At 32.1% G+C, this 21652-nt stretch overlaps 1 protein-coding gene across 2 annotated transcripts in view; it reads right to left on the minus strand.

The window, feature by feature from the left end:
* Window positions 1-21652, minus strand: part of Tmem43 (Transmembrane protein 43) — a 57152-nt gene that overhangs the window by 13989 nt on the left and 21511 nt on the right. Inside the window, exons 3-5 of one of the 2 annotated variants that reach the window (XM_075362627.1) lie at window positions 18964-19076; window positions 12191-12420; window positions 1360-1482 (exon numbers count right to left, since the gene is read on the minus strand). In XM_075362627.1, coding sequence (XP_075218742.1) covers window positions 1360-1482; window positions 12191-12420; window positions 18964-19044 — 434 coding nt within the window. In that variant the 5' untranslated portion in view covers window positions 19045-19076. The remainder of the gene's footprint in view (window positions 1-1359; window positions 1483-12190; window positions 12421-18963; window positions 19077-21652) is intronic. The other variant, XM_075362628.1, reaches the window with a different exon arrangement.

The following is a 21652-nucleotide window of genomic DNA, read 5'->3' on the forward strand; positions in this document are numbered from 1 at the left end:
AAGGATCTACTAAATGCACCATACATAAGGGAATTGATATGCAAGTGATACAATAAGATTCATTTTAAACTAACCAGTAAGATATTTTTTCTCTTTAAAAAATATAGTTAGTTTAAAATTATATTCTATTGCTGAATAAAATTATTTTGATTTAAACCACATTTATTAAAAAAAAAAATACAGCCAAAAAATCCAAAATTTATGGATAAATTTAAAGTTTTTCAGCTTTAACAAATGTTTTCACATATTTTTAATTTAGATATAGTTCATATTTTAATTATAATTTAGATAATAATATTGTTTCATGTGTTTCGAATATCAAGGATTTAGGTGTTATTTTTGATAGAAAATTATTTTTTCAAATCCCCATTGAGTTTATTGTATCAAAAGCTACTAAAAAAATTATCTTTTTCAAAAGATTTTCTAAAAAGTTTTAAAATATCAATACATTTAGAACACTGTATTTTTCTTTTGTTTATCCCATTCTTACTTATTGTTCTGTTATATGGTGTCCACACTGTGGTCCAAAAACAACTCATACTTGTTTTTTACATTTAGAATCGGTTTACCAATGCATTATTCAGAGCTCAATTTTACAAGCATCTCTAATTTATTAAAGATACTTTGAATTGAAACTGTTATGGAAAGAGTTGATCTTCTTTACATATACAATTTACTATAAATCGTTATAATTTTCTGAACTGGTACAATTGTTTGATGTTTACATACCCGGTCGTTTATTCAGAGGTAATAATTATTATTTTTACTTGTCTGGGGGTGTAATTTGGTGTTCAACTATTTTTATTTGTCTATCATACTTTTATAATCAATATTGTGACCGGTTTGATATTTTTATTTCTAATCTACAGGCTACTGATTTACTTTCAAAAAGGTTTTGCGATATGATTGGTCTGTTTTCTATTGTTAGCTAACATTATTTATTTTATTGATATAATTTAATTTTATCAATGGGATTTTTCCTGTATATTTGGAAATAAATCAATATATTCACTTTAGTCAGTGCCAAGAAGGAAATAAATTGAGTAGGAAAAGCTTTTTAAAAAATTTATTACACAACTCATTTAAAAAATTTTATTACACAACTCATTTAAAAAAGTTAAATAGAATGAATACTTGTGCACAGTACCAAGTTAACAGTAATAATATTCACAGTCACAAAAGTTTTAAACAAAACACACAGACATCAAAAGTTTTAAATGTGCAATAAGTGAATCAAAACATCCATAGAATAATGATACGAAGGAATGTTTGTAGCTGTGGAGAATTAAATCACGGATTTATAATGGATAAAACTTTGGTAACTATCTATATTGCTATCTGTACTTACTATGTTCTTACTTTGGGTTGTGATGTCCTTCCCTGGTATAAAATCTGTTACTGTCTATCAGTTTGTCACGCCATTCTGTTGTGTATGTATAACTCTTGCCATTATTATCCCATGATTTTGTATAGATATCGTTACTATTAAAAATAAAAAAATGATAATCTAAAATATAAATTTAACAAAATATGATTTTCTATAGTAGAATTCTTGATTATTATGTGTAAATAACAACTATTACATGTCTTCATCACACTGACACTATGTTACTATAAAGTATGTTGGTATTATGAAAAATAATTTATTAATGAAAGAGAGGAGAAAAATAAAAGAAGGATATTAAATTTTTTTTACACCCTTATATGTGAAAGGAATGCACTTAATTGTAAAAACAGTTCAAGTATCCTATCCTTCTTTTAATACTGACTACTGGAGTCAGTTATTAAGCATGTAAATGTCCTTCATAAATGAGGTATCAAATATCCATCCTTAGGATTACAATAAAAATATCTCTTTTATTCAGTCGTGTAGCTCTTATAATGTTCAAAGTTTGATACTTGTGATTCAACACAATTATATCAACATTTTTCCCACACTTGAAAAAATTTCTGGAAGTTTTGTTTCAGAATTACACTTGACTATATCAATATGTTGTTTGAAATTTCTTCTTGGCATTTAAATTATAACCCAGAAAGCTGCATTTTCAGGCAGTCGCATCATAAAAGTATGGTGGTCAATGAACCTGGGGATTGGAAATTTATCTGAAAATTTCTGAACCAAGATAAATGAATGAGGCTCTTCTAATCATATAATTTCTTCATGTTTGGTCCTTTTTCAGCAGACTGCATGAAGATGATAAAAGAAATTCTTAACAATATTTATTAACTCTTTAATATTGTGGGGTTAATGCATTGAACGACTTTATAGAAATTATAAGAAACTATCAAAATTAACTTTACCACTTTCTTTGGCCTAACAGAGTTTTGAGGACTTCCTCTGCAACAATCGAGCCTTGGTTTCTGTATTGTATATGTATATTTAAATTTCATTATCAGTTATAGCGTCCTAAGACCATCGCTAATGACTGTAATAAGCTTTACTAACACCTAAATAACTCTCTTAAAATTTTTGTTTGGCAGAATCCAGGATATCCTGCAAAACATCAACACAAAACTCTTTTTAATCAGTCAAAAGCAGCTTCAGTAGAAATTTTATAACTGAACTGTGCATGCTCAACCATCTGATAAAAATTGTATGTATTGAACTAACACTGACATCAGTAATTTTTTGCAGTCATATGATGATCTTTATTGATAAAATTCTGAACCTTTTCACTAACATGACATTTCAGGTTGTCAGTGGTCTGTTGGAGCATTAATCACTTTCTGCCAATGTTCTAGCATTTTTGAAATAGTATAATATTTTTTTATTTGTGAAGCCCCACAATACTGTCACCAAATGCTTACCTCATCTTAACATAATTTCAAGTTTTTAGCAAATCTTGATATGGTTGACTCGATCAAGGTGTTTGTAATTACATTCAAAACAATAATTCAATTAAAACATTTAACATGATATACACAAAGATCTGAGACAGCAACTAACTTCATGAACAAGGCAAGAAAAGGTCAAGAATGTTTAGCAAGGTTAACTACATCACCTAAATCATATCTCCTAACCCAAGTAACTTCCTGAGAGGACAACGTTTAAGTCAGATACATTTACAAACTTGTATTATTAGTACAGTATTCAACTAAAAAGAGACCCCATCACTCATTAGTTTATACTAAATACATATTTTTGTTAAAATGCATACCTATTGGTGTGAGATGGATAAAATAAAATGGAAGATGTAGGTACAATCAAAGTTGGAAAGGGGGGGAATTACTCATTGCCTCCACATATGAGTATTGCCAGTCTGTGTTGAGCATTGGCTTTTAAACAAGGTTGTGTAATCATGTATTGTTGTTTGCTAAAGTGCAGTTAACTGTTGAAGAACATGTTTTCGTGATTGAAACTTATTTAGAGATGAAATCTCATGTTGTGTGTTGGTGAAAGTTTGGTGTTAGACCAGAAACACGCCTGATACAGGTTAATTTTAATGATGCAGGTTGTACAGGATATTAAAGCGGCAGTTACAAGATCTCCTCATAAATCTATGTGGAGACTACGCCAGGAAAATAACATTTCACAAGGTTCAGTCCACACTGCAGAGAGGAGAGAATGCTGAAATCAAATGCAGGTTTGCCTTGAGCTCACTAATACTGATTATGCTAAAAGGGTTCACTATTGTCAACCGTTCAAGAACTTCATTAAAGGCAACGTTGGCATTTTAGTGTTTTTCCAGATGAAACATGATTTCACCTTGGTGGTTATGTTAATAGTCAGAACTATCAAACCTGGGGTACACAAACTCTTTGAATCTCCCCAATACCCACAAAAAATAGGCATATGGTGTGCGATTTCAAGGAGACAAATAATAGAATCCTTCTTTTTTGAAAAAACTGTGGAGCTGCCATCTACCAAGAAAATTATTCAACAGTTCATAGCTTTACTGCAAGAGGATGAGTGTGACTGCTGGTTGCAACAGGATAGTGCCACTCGGAATACAACTCGCTCTACTACAGAGATGCCACGCTACAGGATTTTTTCTAGAGGAATAATCATTTCTAAAGGACTGTGACCATCAAGATCCACTGATATGACTTGTCCAGATTTCTTTCTGTGAGGTTACTTAAAAGAAATTATTTATGGGAGCGATCCACACACCAAATTTTATTTAAAATTTAAATTAAGTTTATTTAAAATTAAAATAAGTTTCATTCATCATTTTTTTAACTAGTTAAGACAGATATAATTTTTTCTGTTTGTAGAAAACAAATAAGCAGATGGTTATTTAACCCCTACCACAAATATTTTTTATGATTAACACAACTTATGTTACACTACCTCTTCTCTAGGTAGGACACCAAAGTATTGAATTAGAAAATATGAAGCCTGAAGCCTATGTTGTACAATCTGGATTTCACTCTAATGTCATTATGTCATTTTAAATTACCTGTTCAATAAAAATGTTAATCGAATAAAATTGATTAAACAAATTTCAGATGTAATTTATAAGTTACAACTTATTCCGTACATTATAGTTATATAATAGAAATAAATTAAGAAAAATAGCATAAAACACAATTAGAAAGTAAATTAAAATAACAACACACAATTAGAAAGCAAATTAAAATAATAAAACACAATTAAAAAGTAAATTAAAATAAAAAATTCCGACCTATAAAGCTAGTTAGTATTCATAGACTACCCTTCTCCTGACATTTTTATCCTGGAACAGCAAAAACAAAAGCAATATGGTGGAGATGAGCGCAATTTTTTAAAATTCATTTTTATAAGATGCTGGAAAAGAAGATGTAAAAAGGTAACATTTAATTAGGAAAATAAAGAACTTACTTCATTTTGTAATATAACACTGAATGTAGTATAATTTCAGATGTAATGCACAGGTGTGTACAAATGTTCAGTGTGGGATCCTTAGTAATACAGCAGATGTCTCATTTGTAAAAATTATTTTTCAAAACTTAAGAAACATGTATGTATTAATGTTTGCGACTGCATCTATTGTCTAACTCAAAGCTCATTTAATCTTGCAGGAAGAAATAAAACAAAAATTTTGTCGAGGGTGGTGTAGTCATAGATGCAGAAGAGTGTAGGTATTACATTGGATCATTGGTTCGACTAAGATGCTGTTCTGCTGTGCCCAGCCTAGCAGATGATGTAATAGAGATACAAAGTAATCTAATGACGAAAATGTGAATGGAACACTCTCATGCTGAAAAATAAATTCTCTAATTATGTCTTAGTATAATTGTGGTATTAGACAGTGGTCATGCTTGTTCAAATGCAGTTATAATAATCATGCATGTACTACTGCCAGTTATAATCGACTCTGAAAAATGTAAGGACCAAACATTTAAAAAAACTTAAAAGGGCAAAATACTTTTGTCTCTAATGAGTCTAAACACATTTCACCACCTTGAATTTGTCTACCTCATACCCTAATAATATGATTTTATCACTCTGATGAAAGTAGCTTTGTCACTAAACAAAATTTTAAAATGAAAATGAAAATCAGTCTTTATTCTGACAACCATTTCAGTGTAAAATTTATGTTTTTCTTTGTCCTTATTACTTAAAAGTCTGCATCAGTTGAATCCATATAACTTGCATATAACTTTTCATTTCTTAAAAATCTTCCCCACCTAGAGAGTATCTGGTTTTAATTTTAAGCTGGAAAATTTATTTGATTTCTTTAAACTGCGAATTTATTCTATGACAATAAACATTTGAATTATGTGGCACTCTTTCTATTGTCTCATCTGTAACCGGAGTTCAGGAGGTCAATTCTGACCTGACATTCTTTATGTTACACAGATAGTTTAATTAAAAACTTCTGGAATGCTCAGAATGTGCTGAATTGGTCAGTTTAGAAGTTCTGTACTTCACACTTTTTGCTCGATAACATTAATAAATAAGTTTATATTACTTCATACCCTATAAGTAGTTTAAAGCATTGACACCCACACTCTCCACATGCCAGCTTCCTCTATTGCTTAATAGATTTTCAGGAATTCCTCCCCTCCACATGCCAGCTTCCTCTATTGCTTAATAGATTTTCAGGAATTCCTCCATGCCTTTTCACACTAAAATACCTTGGTATCAAGATATCATAGGAAAAGCTTGTTTCTCTCATCTAAAACTCATTTGTAAATATGCTGGGGTAAGCGATTACTCATTCAATTTAATTTAATTCATTCTATATAAATACCCATATCATTGCAATTGCTTTTTTTAAATTTATTTTACTTCTGTCTTTTCAGCCCTCATCCTATTTCTTAGTTTGTATCTTATTCCTAACTACCAACAATAACTTCAATAATTCATTTCCATGGAGTGCAGCTTTGTATTGAGTTTCATATTAATCATTCCCTCTTCCATTCAATATGTTGTCCAACTTTCCGCTACAGAGCTTTTACTTGTCTCTTCACTCTATCAGAAATACCTTTATTTCATAATAAGAAATGTAACTTCCTTGCCAAAATTCTTCCTTTGTTAACAATTGTGGAAATTTCACATAAACCCTTCAATCAGACAGTAGGATAACTCCCTAAAACCAACTCATCTGTACAAGAGAGTAAATAATCTTTTATTCTGATTGGTAAGTACATTATATAGATCACAACAAGGATTAACTATAAGATAAAAATAGATGTGATTAAAGTCCATACTAATTATTCAAAATATGAACATATGAAATAACGAAGGTAAATCTATATACAGAATATCCAATGGAGAAATTTTCAGGGCATATTCTATGGTGAAAATAATCAAAAAAGTAAAAATAAATATAGATCTGGAAACGCTTTGTTTTCAAGTTACGATTAGCGAAAGATTTCACCCAGATTTCAGCTCTTCTAATAAAAAGATGCCCTACTGTAATTTTTGGGACCCAAATTAAGGAGTAAAGTTGGTGGTTTCTTATGTAATTTCACCTGGCAGTAGGATAAAACAGGTTCCAGAACTGTAACTTCAACAGTTTTTAAGATATCCGACATAAAAAAAATTTGGTGTCGAAAAACAAGATTTTATTTAGGTTTTTATTACTATAGCTTTGTTTAATGACTAATAAATGCGAAAGATTTAGTAACAAAACTTGTACAGAATTTAATTCTGAGAAAATGAATGTAAATACAGTCAATAAAAAGTAAATAAAAACTTTTAAAAATCGGTTTTTTATGGAAGCAAAACAGATGAAATAAAAACAAAAAATCGTATTTATTCTTTCTGTACCTAATAAACATTATTCTTAATATTGCAAAGCAAAAAAAAAATTAAATACATGAAATGATAAATGGTAACAGAATAACAAATCTCAGTTATAGTAACTTTTTGAACTTCCCTTCTTTGCAATGTAAACATCACTCTGCCCGATGTAAAATATTTCTGGTGGCTTTCCATTTCATCTCAAAATCATTTCGCATAAATTAAATAGCATTTCGTATTTTAAAGAGTAGTTCTTCTTTAGTATTAATTTTTTGTTTGTATACTATCGTTTTCATATGGCCCCAAATGAAACAATCTAATGGCGTCTAGGTGATTATGGTGGCCAATTGATTGGTCCACCACGATCAATCCAGTTTAAGAAATTAGCATTCAAGTGATTTCTAGATACTAAAGAAAAATCCGGCGTTGCACCATTGTGCTGGAAAATCATTTGTGATCTATTTTGTAAAGGTACATCCTCCAAAAGAGCCGGCAAATTATTTTTCAAGAAATGAACGTATTCATCTTCCATAAGGTTTTCGTAGAAAACAAATGGTCCCAGAATTTTGTCATAAATAATGCCACACCAAACATTAATGTGAAATCTATGTTGGAAACTAGTGTCCACAGTACCATGTACATTATCTTCACTCCTTAAATTACTGTTTTTAGAGCTGAATACTCAGTTTCTCGTAAAAGTGGCTTCATCAGTAGATAAAATTGAATTTACCTTATCAGCGTTGTCCAGAAGCCAATGACAAAAGTTTAATTAATGGGGTAATCTGTTGGTTGCAAATTTTGAACTTTCTGTAGGCGGAAAGGCTAAAGATTTTCTTTCTGTAGGATGCGGCCACACTTGTTTTTTGACAAATAAGTGCGACATGAAATTCACCTTGTACTATTGCCTGGGCTATGCTTTATATGTTGAATCACATGATGTTCATCATTAACACAATGATTTACTTGGTGTTCATCAGAATATGAACATGTTCATATAGGGTTGGAAATAACCCTTTCGTTTGCAAATGCTGATACACCGAAGAATGTTTAAAAAGAGTGTTTATTAGGTACAGAGAGAATAATATGATTTCTGTCTATTTTTCGTCTGTTTTGCTTCAATAAAAAAAACATTTTTAGAAGTTTTTATTTACATTTTATTGGCCACATTTACATTAATTTTCTCAGAATTATATTCTCTACAAGTTTTTTTACTAAATCTTCCACATTTATTAGTCATTTAACAAAGCTAAAGTACTAGCCATAACTCAAAAACAAAGCGTTTCCAGACCTATGATTATATGAACATTTTTTAATTATTTTCACCAGTAGAACATGCCCTGAAATTTTCTCTGTTTCTGTGGGACACCTGTCTATAAAAGAATATGTCATGACTGATTCATAATCAACACCCAACAAAAATTACTTTAGATAAATTGAAGATTTGTACACACATTCTCCTTATGGTCCAAGCGCATAATAAGAAAGGATTTTTTGAAATTCCGTTTAAAGGGTTGAAATGGAGTAACAATGAAATTTACAATTTTTTTTTTTTTTTAATTTCTCTGTAACAAATAGAGATATTGACTTGATTTTTGGTGTGTGTAATCTTCATTTAAATATCTAAAAAATAATTTCTAGATTTTTTGAAATTCGACCTTGAAATGGATGAAGAAAGGTAAAAAATGTCAAACAATGATTGCAAATTTTCCCCACTTCTGACTACACTAAATGAGATATTCGATTTGGGCTTACAATTACCCTTCAGATAAATAACTAAAAATCACTTTCAGGTTTTTGGAATTTTAATGTTTTAAGGGGTAAAAAAACATAAGATTGTTTTTAATTTGTTTCCTTTTTATGCTACCGCTCGCTGTTGAATCAATCTTTATGAGGTTTGGTAACACTGTGATGGTAATTTATGTTTGTAATTCTGATTGTTTCGTGAGCAAAGCCGTGGCGGAAAATCTTAAAACCAATTAGTGAGTATTGTACAGACAAAACTGTTTTTCTGAAGAAATTAAAATACATTGAGAGTTTTTATAAATTGAACAGGGTTTAATTTATTTATCATTATTATTATCACAAGCATGAGTTTAATGAACACAGGAGAGATCCAGGGGTCAGAGCCCCCTGGATAAACGGGAAAGGCAAGTAACCATATAGCGTGGGCGAAGCTGCTATGGGGATGCTAGTTCATTAATATACAGTGAGTTTGGAAAGTTGCTGTGCACTGGAATTAAGAAAGTGTAATGACAAAACTTAATTATTTATGACTTCAAATTTTTATTTCATTATTTTATAGAAACAGATATTGTAATAACTGGAACAGTTTATAAATGGTGTTGAAAACTACCTCCTCCAACTGTCTGTTGCGATACGCTGCTTTTCGCTGTAATAATTTAGCCTTTTGGAATGTTTGGTAGGTTTCAGTCTTGAACACGCATTACTTTGTAGGGGAAAAGTTCCAGTTCTCTTCTTACAGCATTATGTGCGGTAGCATATTGATATGTTTCTGCTATGCTAACTTACACGTCGACTTTGATGGACTTTCCGCCATAGCAACCGAAATATCAAGCAGCTTCGTTTAGTTTAGGTAGTCTTCCATTTCAATCGGCGTCTTCAACAGAGCCTGTTACATGGAATTTTTAGATAAAAGTTCGAACCGCATTGTGGTGAGGAAGAGGAGTAGTTGGAAAATTTTTAGAAAAATTGTGCTTCACTAAATTTGTATATTTGTCACATTCACAAAAGACGTGTTCAATGAGAAAAATGTGTTCCTCTACTGAAAGAACCATTACGTTTCCCGCAATTATTGATTCGGTTAAACGGAAAGTAGCACATTCAATCACAACTCAACAACTGATGTCTTGATTTATTACTGAACAAAGCCCTACAAACCCACAGGGCAACCGACCAAACAGAATGCATCACATAATTCTAAAGCATACTGCACAGCGACTTTCCAAACGCACTGTATTAAAGATAAAAAATAATTATAAAATAATTCACAATTCAGAGAGCATTATTGAAAATTATTTGAGCACATATAAGTATTTATTTGCCTGTTAAAAAGATCCAGAAAATTAATGGTTTTGAAAAAATTCTTTTAATAATTAAAAAAAAATTACAGGTCTTTCTAGAACAGGTTATTCGGTACAGGAAATCAATCACCTTGTCAAGATTAATATTTTGATTCTATGTACACAAATCTCCCCCCCCCACCTCAATAACTATTAAATACTGAGAAATGGCCTTTCTAGAACAGAGGTTATTCAGTACAGGAAATCAATCACCTTATTAAGATTAATAATTTGATTCTACGTACACAAATCCTCCCCCCCCCCACAATATCTTAAATACTGAGAAATTTTCTTGCAAATCCCTACCCCACTCTATGTTCATATCTATCAACTTATCGGTCATCTAACCTTATCACCATAATCTTCAGACATTACAATCAATTGTTTGTAAATAATAACATGTGTTTTGCAAACCAATACTACAACACTCATTAGAACATTGCTTTAATACCTCTGCAACATATTATTTACTTTATTTAAAATAAAATGGAGGAAATATCCTTGTCCAATCCCTTTACAAAAGCTTCAGGTATTTTATTCCCCATCTTTGATTTATCACAGAGTGCATTAAGTGTAATTATGTATTAGCCACTCATTTCTGGTCTTTCAGATACTATCCATAACATATTTATGAAGTACATTACACACTTCCTGTTTATCTTTTTCCTGTTAATAATTTAATTTAGAGAAATTAACAATAAACAACCTACCCGCTATAAAGGAGCCATAATCTTCTGTAATTTTATGATCTAGTCTTCTCTCTCAATCTTTCTCTAAAATACAACCATTCATGACACCCTGTAACGCCAAGACACTAATTCCTTTGTAATTTACCACAAATCTATTTGTGGTATTCTCGGTACCTTTCTTGTGTACCGATACTCGACACTGTTTCCATTCATTTGTGACCTCTCAGCTTAAAAGACAACTGTTGAACTTCAAAAAATACTCCAAACCTTGTTTGGTACATATTTGAGTGACTCATCAGGCTGGCTGTCTGCGATAAAATACTCATTTTCTTACGAGTTGATGTTTACTTCTTCCATTGTAGTGTCCGGCACAGCATCTTTTTCATCCCTCTTATCGCTTATAAATACATGGTTGGATTCTGTTAGTCCTTTGTTCAGTAAAGACTGACTACAGAAAACATCATGGTTTCAGATTGTAATTTGTTAACTACCTTGCATACTTTCCACAATTTAGTCGACTATTTTTTTTTTATTTTTTTTTTTTATTTTTTTTTTTTTTTAAAGAAAAACCAGTTTTTCTATATTAAAGGTTAATTCTTCATTCCATTAATTTTCTGACTTCCCTTTTTATTGACCTGAAGTGCACAAAAGTTCTTTTGCTACCTTCAGCTAACTAATCTACAAAGGTTCACAATGTTTTATTTACAATCTGCTCCTACACTGCATCATAATATTTCCACCTTTCACTTATAAACAAATATAGTAGAGAAAACGTTTCCTCATAAATTATATTTAGACATGTTGAGAATAGATATTGGGATTACCAGAATTTCTTCTTTTTGATTTCCAGCATTTCTGATTTCAACAAAAAACATCATCTGAGCTGCACAATGATCTCTTCTGCACACAGATATCATCTACTTATGTCTGGCATTCCTGATAATAATTTAATGTTATAAAGAACTCAAACCCCCTGCTAACTGAAAGTAGATATTTGTAAATACTTGTATCCTTTTGTTTAAGAAACAATTCATGATTTTTGAGAAAAATTTCTTACAAATTCAATTTTCAATTAATTTTTATAATTATATGCAGCTGAAATTTTATACAATAATTATGAGGAGTAGGGACATAATTAATTATAAAGTTAATCTTATTTACATATTTCTGAATTTAATTTTTTAATTTGTATTGTTATATCAATTTTTAATTCTGAAAATGTAATTAATAAAAGGTAATGTTATACATACTTAATGTTTTCTTCTTCAGTCCACTGGTACATTTGAACTCTTTGTTTAAGTTTCACAGCAGGTACAGAAATACCATACTCTGGTTCTGTAAGAGGTTCATCTATTCGCAACGGTCCACAGATATATACTAGCATACCTTCATTCATCTCTGAAGCTACTTCTATCAAAGATACGTGAATAACACTGTTAAGCGCTTCATTAAGGCTGTGTGTGATATTAACTGCTCTTCTCTGCAATAATCAGAAACGAATGAATTAAATAAAAAATACAAATTTATGCAACCAGTATAAAGTTATTAAAGATCTTAAAAGATTTAATGGATTAAAAAAATTTATGCGATAACATTTTAATTTCTCTGCAGATCAGTGAAATTTATTTAATGCAAGCAATGACAAAAAATAAATTCATTTGTAAAAGTTCACGCTTCAGGGATACTAGTTTTAAGTTGGATATTATTAACACGGGCAGTAATCTATGACATATGTACTATATATAACATAGTAAACAATTATCTACCAGAATACTTCATAATCCTTCATTTAATAACAGAAATATTTTATTTAATTGTTAAACTGACTATAACTTGCACTCAGTAATTTTATGATAATAAACAGATTTCCTACATGACAGTATCAACCAGAGGTGATCGTCCTGTATCTTGAGAGCCACATTAGCTATTGAATAGTGCAAAGGCTATTTTGCCTTCCTTTAGTAATTTTTTAAAAACATACATCGAATGATTATTAAATATTTATTAGTCAAAGAAATGATAGAGTGCGACTATGTATCGTGGAAACAGTAAATAGTTTTATTTATTTTGTAAATCTAGTTATACTGATACCCAACAATGACTTCATTTTTAATAAATTTGGTTTTTATAAAGGCATAAATGGATCCACCCAGAGCAAACAGAAATTTTTTATAACGTGTAGTGATTTTCTCTGGTACTTATGTCACGAATACATTTCTTCCAGCAAACTAAGTAAATTTAAACTTATGAATTCTCAAATCTCAAACACCTAAAACGGAATTTTCTTACTTATAGTAATAACTGTGATATGAAAGTCAGATCGATGGGCTAAGAGAATTATTAAACATTTAAGAACAATGCTCAAAAAGGAGACCGTTGAATTGTAAAGTGAAAAATATCCATCAAAATATTACATATTTATTAATTATTATTTTTTAAATATAATTTTTTTTTTAATGAGATGTACAGGCATCGACTGTTATGATTATTTAGCACGAATGGAAATTTTTGTAGCATATGAAAAATGCTATGCCTGAACGGGATTCGAACACAGGATCTCAGGGTGAAAGGCGTTGACGCTACCACTCGCGCCACGGATTTAATATAATATTATATACTGTAGTAAACATTTAATAAAATAACAAAAAAACAATACCCGGATTAAAACCACTGGAAAACAGGAGAAAAAACCTGTAGTTTAACAACTAAATATTATAGGCTACACACTGTGTACTACAGTGTCCCATACAAAACACAACCCGTCAATGTCAGTAGGTATCTTAAATAAAAAAGGCATTTGTAAGTTATTAAATTAAATATTTTATTTCCAAACTTTCCAAAACCTTAAATTTTAGAGTGAATGCTGGAAGTGGCCGTATTTTTTACACTCCAAATTACACGCTTCCATCCTTTTCACTATGTTTCTTCAACTGTTTTTAGAGTTTGCGGGTCGGTATTTAAAACAGCTTGTTCAATATTAACATTCAGTTCTTCAAGCGTTCGTGGTTTGTTGTTGTAGGCTTCTTCTTTGAGGTAATTCCCAAGAAATAAATCTGGCCCAGTCAAATCTGGAGATCTTGGTGGCCGTAAACCACGACCGATAACGCGATAACCAAAGAAGTTGAATGTGCGTAGTGTGAGTTGCATGCACAGTCATGTTGGAACCGGCAGCACTGATCTTTCTCTTTCAAGAGTGCAATGAATTGCAATAAAATATTCCGATATCATTCTGCAGTAATGCAGAGGAAAGAGGACTGATAATTATTTTTCATGATATCGCACACCATACGCCCATCTTCTGCGGGTACAATTGTTTTTCATGATACGCGTAGGGATTTTCAGCACTCCAAATCGCAACTGTTATGGATGTTTATTTAGCCATCCAGATAAAACCACGCCTTGCCTGTGAAAAATTTTAGTCCATAACATGAATACCCTCACGCACAAATCTACGAAACCGATGACAATATTCTAGCCGTTTTTCTTTGTTTGGAAGAAGAACTTGATGAACTGATTGAATTCGTTGTAGTCGTAAGTTTAATTTTTTTGTCGCCCGATGAATGGTTGATTTTGGTAAATTAATTTCAGCTGACAAGTGTCTAATTGATTTTTTTGGCGAGGCAGTTAATCGGTCTTTAATTTCAGTGACTGCGCATTCAAAACTGTTATCGATCTTTGGTGTTCCTTGTTATTAACAGAACCTGTCTCTCTAAATTTAGCCATTAACATCAAAACTGATGTCTTGTTAGGTGCTGGTTTATCACGGTATTTACGGCAAAAAAAATTCTTGTACTGCAACCACTGATGACACGATAAAGTACGACTCAAGTATAAAAACACGTTCGTCTTGTGAAAACACCTTCTCTTTATCGATACACTAAGCGTTATGATCGCTTTGATATGGCTATCAGTAGCAGTGTACTGCGTCGGGACGCTGTTAACGTGTTGGACGAGTCCATTCCAGTAAAACTTAGGGGAGTGGAGCAGTCAATTCAAGTATTATACAGAGTGATTCAAATAAACGGGAAATTTTAAAAATTAAATAACGTTAATGAAAAATATTTTTTAGAAAATGAATTTTATTTCATGTAATTGTACAAATGTAACCATTTTAGGATACATACATTTTAGTTTATTTTGTAAAGATGACATCTTGCAGGTGACCACCTTTTCTACGTAAACACTCACGAAGTCTCTTTGTTAAATTGTTCATGGTTTGACGTAACATCTCAACTGGAATTTCCGCAATTGCTTCTCGGATCTTTGCCTTCAGATCTTCAATTATAGCAGGTCTACTGTGGAACACTTTGCTTTTAAGGTGACCCCACAAAATGTAATCGCAAGCTGAGAGATCAGGCGACCTGGGAGGCCATCTAATGTCACCATTTCGTGAAATGACACGTTGTCCAAACAATCGGCGTACAGCCGCCATCGATATTCGTGCAGTATGTGACGTTGCTCCGTCTTGTTGAAACCAAGCTGTGTTAAGAATCGGTGGAAATCTCTTTTGTTGTTCCACAACAAAGGTTTCAAGCACGGCTACGTAACGAACCGACGTCACTGTAATCGCAAGACCGTTGTCATCCTCAAAAAAATAAGGGCCTGTAACACCGTAAGATTACATAGCACACCACACGGTCACTTTCTGGCTGTGCAACGGACGCAAGTGTAGCTGCGTAGGATTTTCTTGTGCCCAGTAACTGAAATTTTGCTTGTTAACAAATCCACTGAGGTGGAAATGCGCTTCGTCTGACATCCACAGTTCGTGAACAAACTCTTCGTTATCATTTATCTTCTGAAGCATTACATTACAGAATTGTGCTCGCACAACTGCATCGTTCAGTTTCAGTTCCTGGACGATCTGCAACTTGTATGTATGGTATTGCAAGTCCTTCACTAACATTCTTCGAACACTTGAATTATGCAATTGTAAAGATGCTGAGAGACGACGGATTGTCCGATGTGGACTTCGTCTGACAGCATCTTGTAAAGCTTGAACATTCTGTGGTGTACGGACGGTTCGTTCACGGCCTGGAGGTTTCTTCTTCATTACCGAAATGGTTTCCTCAAAATTAGATATCCATGTTTTAATTGCATGTGCTGAAGGAACACGGTCGTGCCGTCCCAGATTAAAATGACGGCGAAATTCTCTACGCGCTCCTTCCACACTGTCATTGTTTTTGTAAAACGCTTTGATAGCAAATGCACGTTGCGCACCACTCCAAGGATCCATGACAACTAAATGGCAGGTTAGGTTAGAGAGGCTGGCGCCACTTATCAAGTGGTACCAATCGCCCACGGCTACCAACACAACTTTCAAAATTTCCCTTTTCTTTGAATCACTCTGTAGAAGGATGATTGGTGTGTTACGTTTTAAATAGGGAACCTGTATAACTTCAGTTGTAATAAAAAAAGAAAATTATGTAATCAATATATAATAACAAACATGAAAATAATTTACAGATTAGAATTGATTTATACTACACACACGCGCGCGTGCCCCTCCCACACACACACAGATTGAGAGAGAGAGAGAGAGAGAGTGATTGGGCAGATTGTACAATAAACTGTCTTTAAGCTGATATTTACATATAGTTGGAGAACAAAGAGCTTGAAATAACCATAAAAATTCAGACATTAAAAATATAATATAATTATATACTGTAATGTAATATTACTATGATTTTGTATGATCACAATAAAAAAAAATAACTTTTCTTGATCGTACTATCACAAAAAGTAACTGACAAAAACCTAATTTCAAAGTATATAGAAAAGGGACAATCGCAGGCTCTTCCATTCATAAAACCACCTGATCAAGACTAGATAAATAGCTACTTTTTTTTTAAGTCCACTAACTGTTCCAACAAACCCACATCATCAGAAGACCGCATAAAATATGCAAAATACAAATTACAAAGCACGGCTATAACACCATGAATGGATATAACACCACACTCCTGTACAGATAAATAAAAATTATGATAGATGAAACAAAAAAATACATCACACATACATAAACAAAGAATTAGAGAAAATTACGCAAAGATTAACAAATTTGGATAGTATAGTTTTCCAAAAAACAAACATAACAAATATTACAAACAGAACACAACCGCTGAACAAATATAATTTCCCTGGAATACGTAAAACTGAACTGTTTAACTGCAAAATGTTCTGTGTCAATGATGTAGTGAAATATAGTTTCAAACAAAGATACAACGAACAGTTAAAAGCCACTCTGTACCAATATAGTATCAACATCTGCTAATTTCTCATAGTCACAAATCACAAATCGATTGATGCTGACAACCTTAAAACAGATACTAGTGAAAAATTACAACCTATGAATACAATGAAACATGAAATGACAAATTAAATGAATAGAGATAATTCAAATCCTACAGGCTTTTTAATCACATTCTAAATATATTTTGGCATAGTTCAAAAACCTGCCACTGACACGTTCAAAAAACATCAGCTGACATGATGGTGAGAACAGCAGTACTGGTCACAGTACCTTGGTCACAAGGATGACTGTTATTAAGAACATTTTATTTGAAGAACTTGGGTGAAATCTGTTGTTCCAAAATTTTGTAGTTTAAAATAATATAATCTTAATTTTAGTAAAAGTAGAATAATCTTCAGAAAAAAATTAAACTAAACTGACAGAATTTATCTTCACATTGAGATAAAATAAGTAAATAAAGTTAAGATTAAAATGAGCTGAACTTAAAATAAGCTAAACCGATGAAGTTTAACTGTAGTCTTAATTTGAATTTCAATGTAGTTTCTAATAATTGATCTACTGGCATGACAAAATACAGTTAAATATTTTTAAAAACAAATTTAAAAAACAACTTAATTTTTAAATACATAGATCTATTTACTGCTAAATAAAAATTCTATCCAGTTACATATTACTAGATTAAAACTGACAAACCATGAGGTATGGTTTGTGAGTTTTCAGCAGACTTTTTTTGAATCTATTGCGAGCTCCTTCCTTGAGAAACATGAAAACAAACGTAGAAAGTGAGTATTTATATTTTTGTTAAATCTTCTACATCGGCAAGTAGAAGATAAATCGTTAAGTTCTTTGAATGTTTTCATAATTGGACTTTACTGAACGAACAGCAAATCTTCAAGATAAGTCCTCATAAATGAATTTTAAAAGTACACAGATACTCTCTCCATCTACTTTTTTGTTCATTAATTTGTGAGATGTTTAAAATACAAGTAGCCTAACCCTGCAGCTTTGGAAACAAAAAGGAAGACAAGGGTCTTTTAACACACACACACAACGTCGTGTGCCAGTACGGGTACACGAGTTCTTTTCTAAATGACGTCGCGTATCCGTAGGGGCGCACTCTGCCCATTAATAAAGTGCGTCGTGCGCCCAACGGGGTACACGTTTTCACAGGTTTCTTATAGCATTTATTTTTAGTCTGGCTATATTGTAGCTGTATAAAATCATATGTCATATTAGAAGTGTCATCAAGAGAACTATATAATACAAGTTTACAAATAACTATTTTATTCAGTTAAATAAATATTATTATTCAGGTGATATTAAATACAGGTGTCTGCGCAATTAGTGGCGTTCCTAGCGGCAGGCATAGAGGAATAAGAAAGCTCGTGTACCCGTGCGGGCGCATGACGGTCAGGAGTTATACATATATCATAACAAAGGCGCGTCGTGAACCCGACAGGGTACGCGCAAAAAAAAGTAAAAAAAACAACATATGATTAGAGTTTTATTTCTTTAAAATTATGCTTGTTTCATGTATATATCATCAAATATAAACTATAAAATTAAAAAGAAAATTTCGGATTTTTGTAGGTATAGGTGTAAATAACTACGACAATTAAAAAACGATGTGTTTTGGCAGCCGTCGCGAACGTGTTAAGTCAAGGTCACCTTGTAACACTCTGTAACTAATCGGATCATGGCAGTTTATGAAGAAAAAAAAATCACTAATTTAGGTAAGTACTTACAATCACAGTAGGAGAAATTCTAACTTACTTCATTCCAATACAGCAACCATATCCCTGCACTCAGTAGAACCAAACCGACAAGTACATTTGCTCCATTTTTTTTCTTCATGTCTGAGTATTTTTGTCTTGACAGCCAACCCCCTGCATAAATTAGACTACTATATAATTTTCTGATAACCTAACATAATAAAACTTAAAATTAATATCTTTATTCGGGATTAATAGATTAATCTTAATGAAAGAATCTGCATGATTATTTGTCGTATAAATATTATCAGCTAAATAAAAAATATGTCAAATATAATTCATAATTAATCACTGTTAGTAACTAATCATCCATTCTGATTTTATAAATACTCCGTTACTTTCAAAATAATATTCCATTATAAAATATCAAAAGAATACGATAATAACTTTAATATGATGGAGATTAATATATACGTTTTGTCACCGAATGGCTTCGACGGCACGTGTCACCTTAGAACCTTGTGGTAGCCCTGAAAAGGGTCGTTTGTATGTTTGGCTTGTTAGCGCCGAGAATGGCTGTCGGGTCCAAAAGCTGGTAGCGATGTCGGGTCACCTGCAGTCGGGGAGTTGCGGCTCGTCGATTGGAATCAGTCCGATCTCCGCTCAGCGGCAGTTGGGTCCCCCACTACAGCGTGGGATGGCCACTCGAACCCCGCAGTTCGGTCGTCTTCCGCTGGCGTAGCCGAGGTGGTTTCTCTTCGAGCGATTTCACGTTGGGCGGGCTCCTGCTAGTAGGTCCACCGGCCAGAGCGTTTGCAGTCCGGCAAGCTGGAGCGGGAAGGTGGCGTCCGCGACCATCGGCGGACCGGCTAGGAAACTTCTTCCTTATACTTCTTGGTTTCTCTTAGCGGTGGTCCGCGAGAAAGCGAATCTCACAGTACCGATATCTTGCTTATAAAGACGCCAGAGCGTGGTGGAATTTGACGGTCAGCTGATTTGGCGGGAAAGGCGCTTGTGCAGACGTGTAGGTGTACTGTAACTCCCGCTAACATCTGAACGACTGGCGTCCGGCTCGTCGATATGAAGCGCAGCATGTGGCAACTTCATGTATGTATATATAATAAGGATGAACTACTACAAGTTATTAAAAATCCACGAAGATTTCTATTAAATTAAAAATCTAGTTATTAAATAATCTAATTTTATTGTATCACCGTTATTTAAGGATGATTAAATGAATATTATTTATTATCATTTTTTTCATTTATTTACTTGCAGGATAATCAAATACAATTATCACAATAGTCATAAAACAGAAAATAAATTATACATAAATTACAAAAAAAAGTTCCTACAGCAAGAATAAATTATTCATATAAGAATTTTTATTTAACAATATAATTTTTACCGACACTCAGACAAATGATTCACAGCAAATAACTAGGTTTACTACATTTTATGGATCTGATAAACAAAACTTTTTGAGTAAATAAAAACCATTTTTTAAATAAATATGTTCAATTTAGACCAAAATGTTTGCATAGTTAATGCTGCGTTTGCGCTATCAATATTGTTATAAAACTTTATAGTAATTTAATTTTTTATGTTGTATGTTCAGACTAATATATTTCAAATTATTATTTCCAAACCAGTGTGGGTATATTTTCTTATTTATTAATAAAAAGACTGTTTTTTGTATAAAAACATACTATGCAAACATAAATGCATGGAAGAGTCAAAATACCAGATTTGTCAATAAATTTACTGTAACAACTCTATCAAATTTTTATCACAATGAACCCTTAACGGTCTTACTCTAAGGTTTAAATACGAGCTTAGTGTGAGAAGACCCTGAGATAACACTCAAAAAGATAATGTAAACACGACTGATTTTATCTGGTTTTCAAAAAATTACAGAGCCACAAAAGTTCACTATATTAAAATTTTTGCTGACATTTTTGACAATATATTCTATGATGGAAACCCGGCTGAGGAAAGAATCAACCTTAGAATTTTAAGACCGACATCAAGAGTACTTATCGTGCAAGTTTTTCTTTATTAGGTTAGTTTCTCTTTATACATTTCGGGAATTTGATGATCTCAGCGGTTCAGAAGATTAAAGAGATTTCAGCCCATTACATGTAATGTATAAATAATTATTACATTGATTGTGATTTATAGTAAATGACATTAATAAAGGTATGGTTTCAAAATACGGAAATTTTGTATTTTATAAAATCTAAGAAAGGAAGAATCTTAATGATATTTTAGAGATATCTTACTTATGGCTGATTCACAGTAGCAGAATCTGAGGCAATGTTAAAGAAGAAACACCAAGGAAAATCATGATTTAGAAATGAAAACTGCTGTCCAGGTAAACTTACAGATTGTTTTTTAAGAATGATTATAGATTACTGAAGAACATTTACAGACTATTGTATAGTGTAACTGATCTTTTACTTTTTTAAAAAGAGTAATGCATCAGTAATACGCCTCTTTGTTACAATGAAATTCTTTCGGTATGACAAACTGTGATTTGATAATAGTATAAGTTCTTAAGTACTAATGTACAAGAATAATTTGAAAAATTGCCTTCAGACAAACTCAATGTCAATTGTATGATTCAATTTGGTACTTTTTTCACTTGTCTTCAGTACATGAAAAATCAGTTACTATAAGAGATGAGTTGGAAATACATCAGTGATGGTCACCAGTTCAAAAAGAATAGTTATTAGCCACTTGAGTTTGGA

The sequence above is a fragment of the Lycorma delicatula genome, chromosome 4, assembly GCF_047948215.1.
Source record: "Lycorma delicatula isolate Av1 chromosome 4, ASM4794821v1, whole genome shotgun sequence".
In the NCBI taxonomy this organism is placed as follows: Eukaryota; Metazoa; Arthropoda; class Insecta; order Hemiptera; family Fulgoridae; genus Lycorma; species Lycorma delicatula.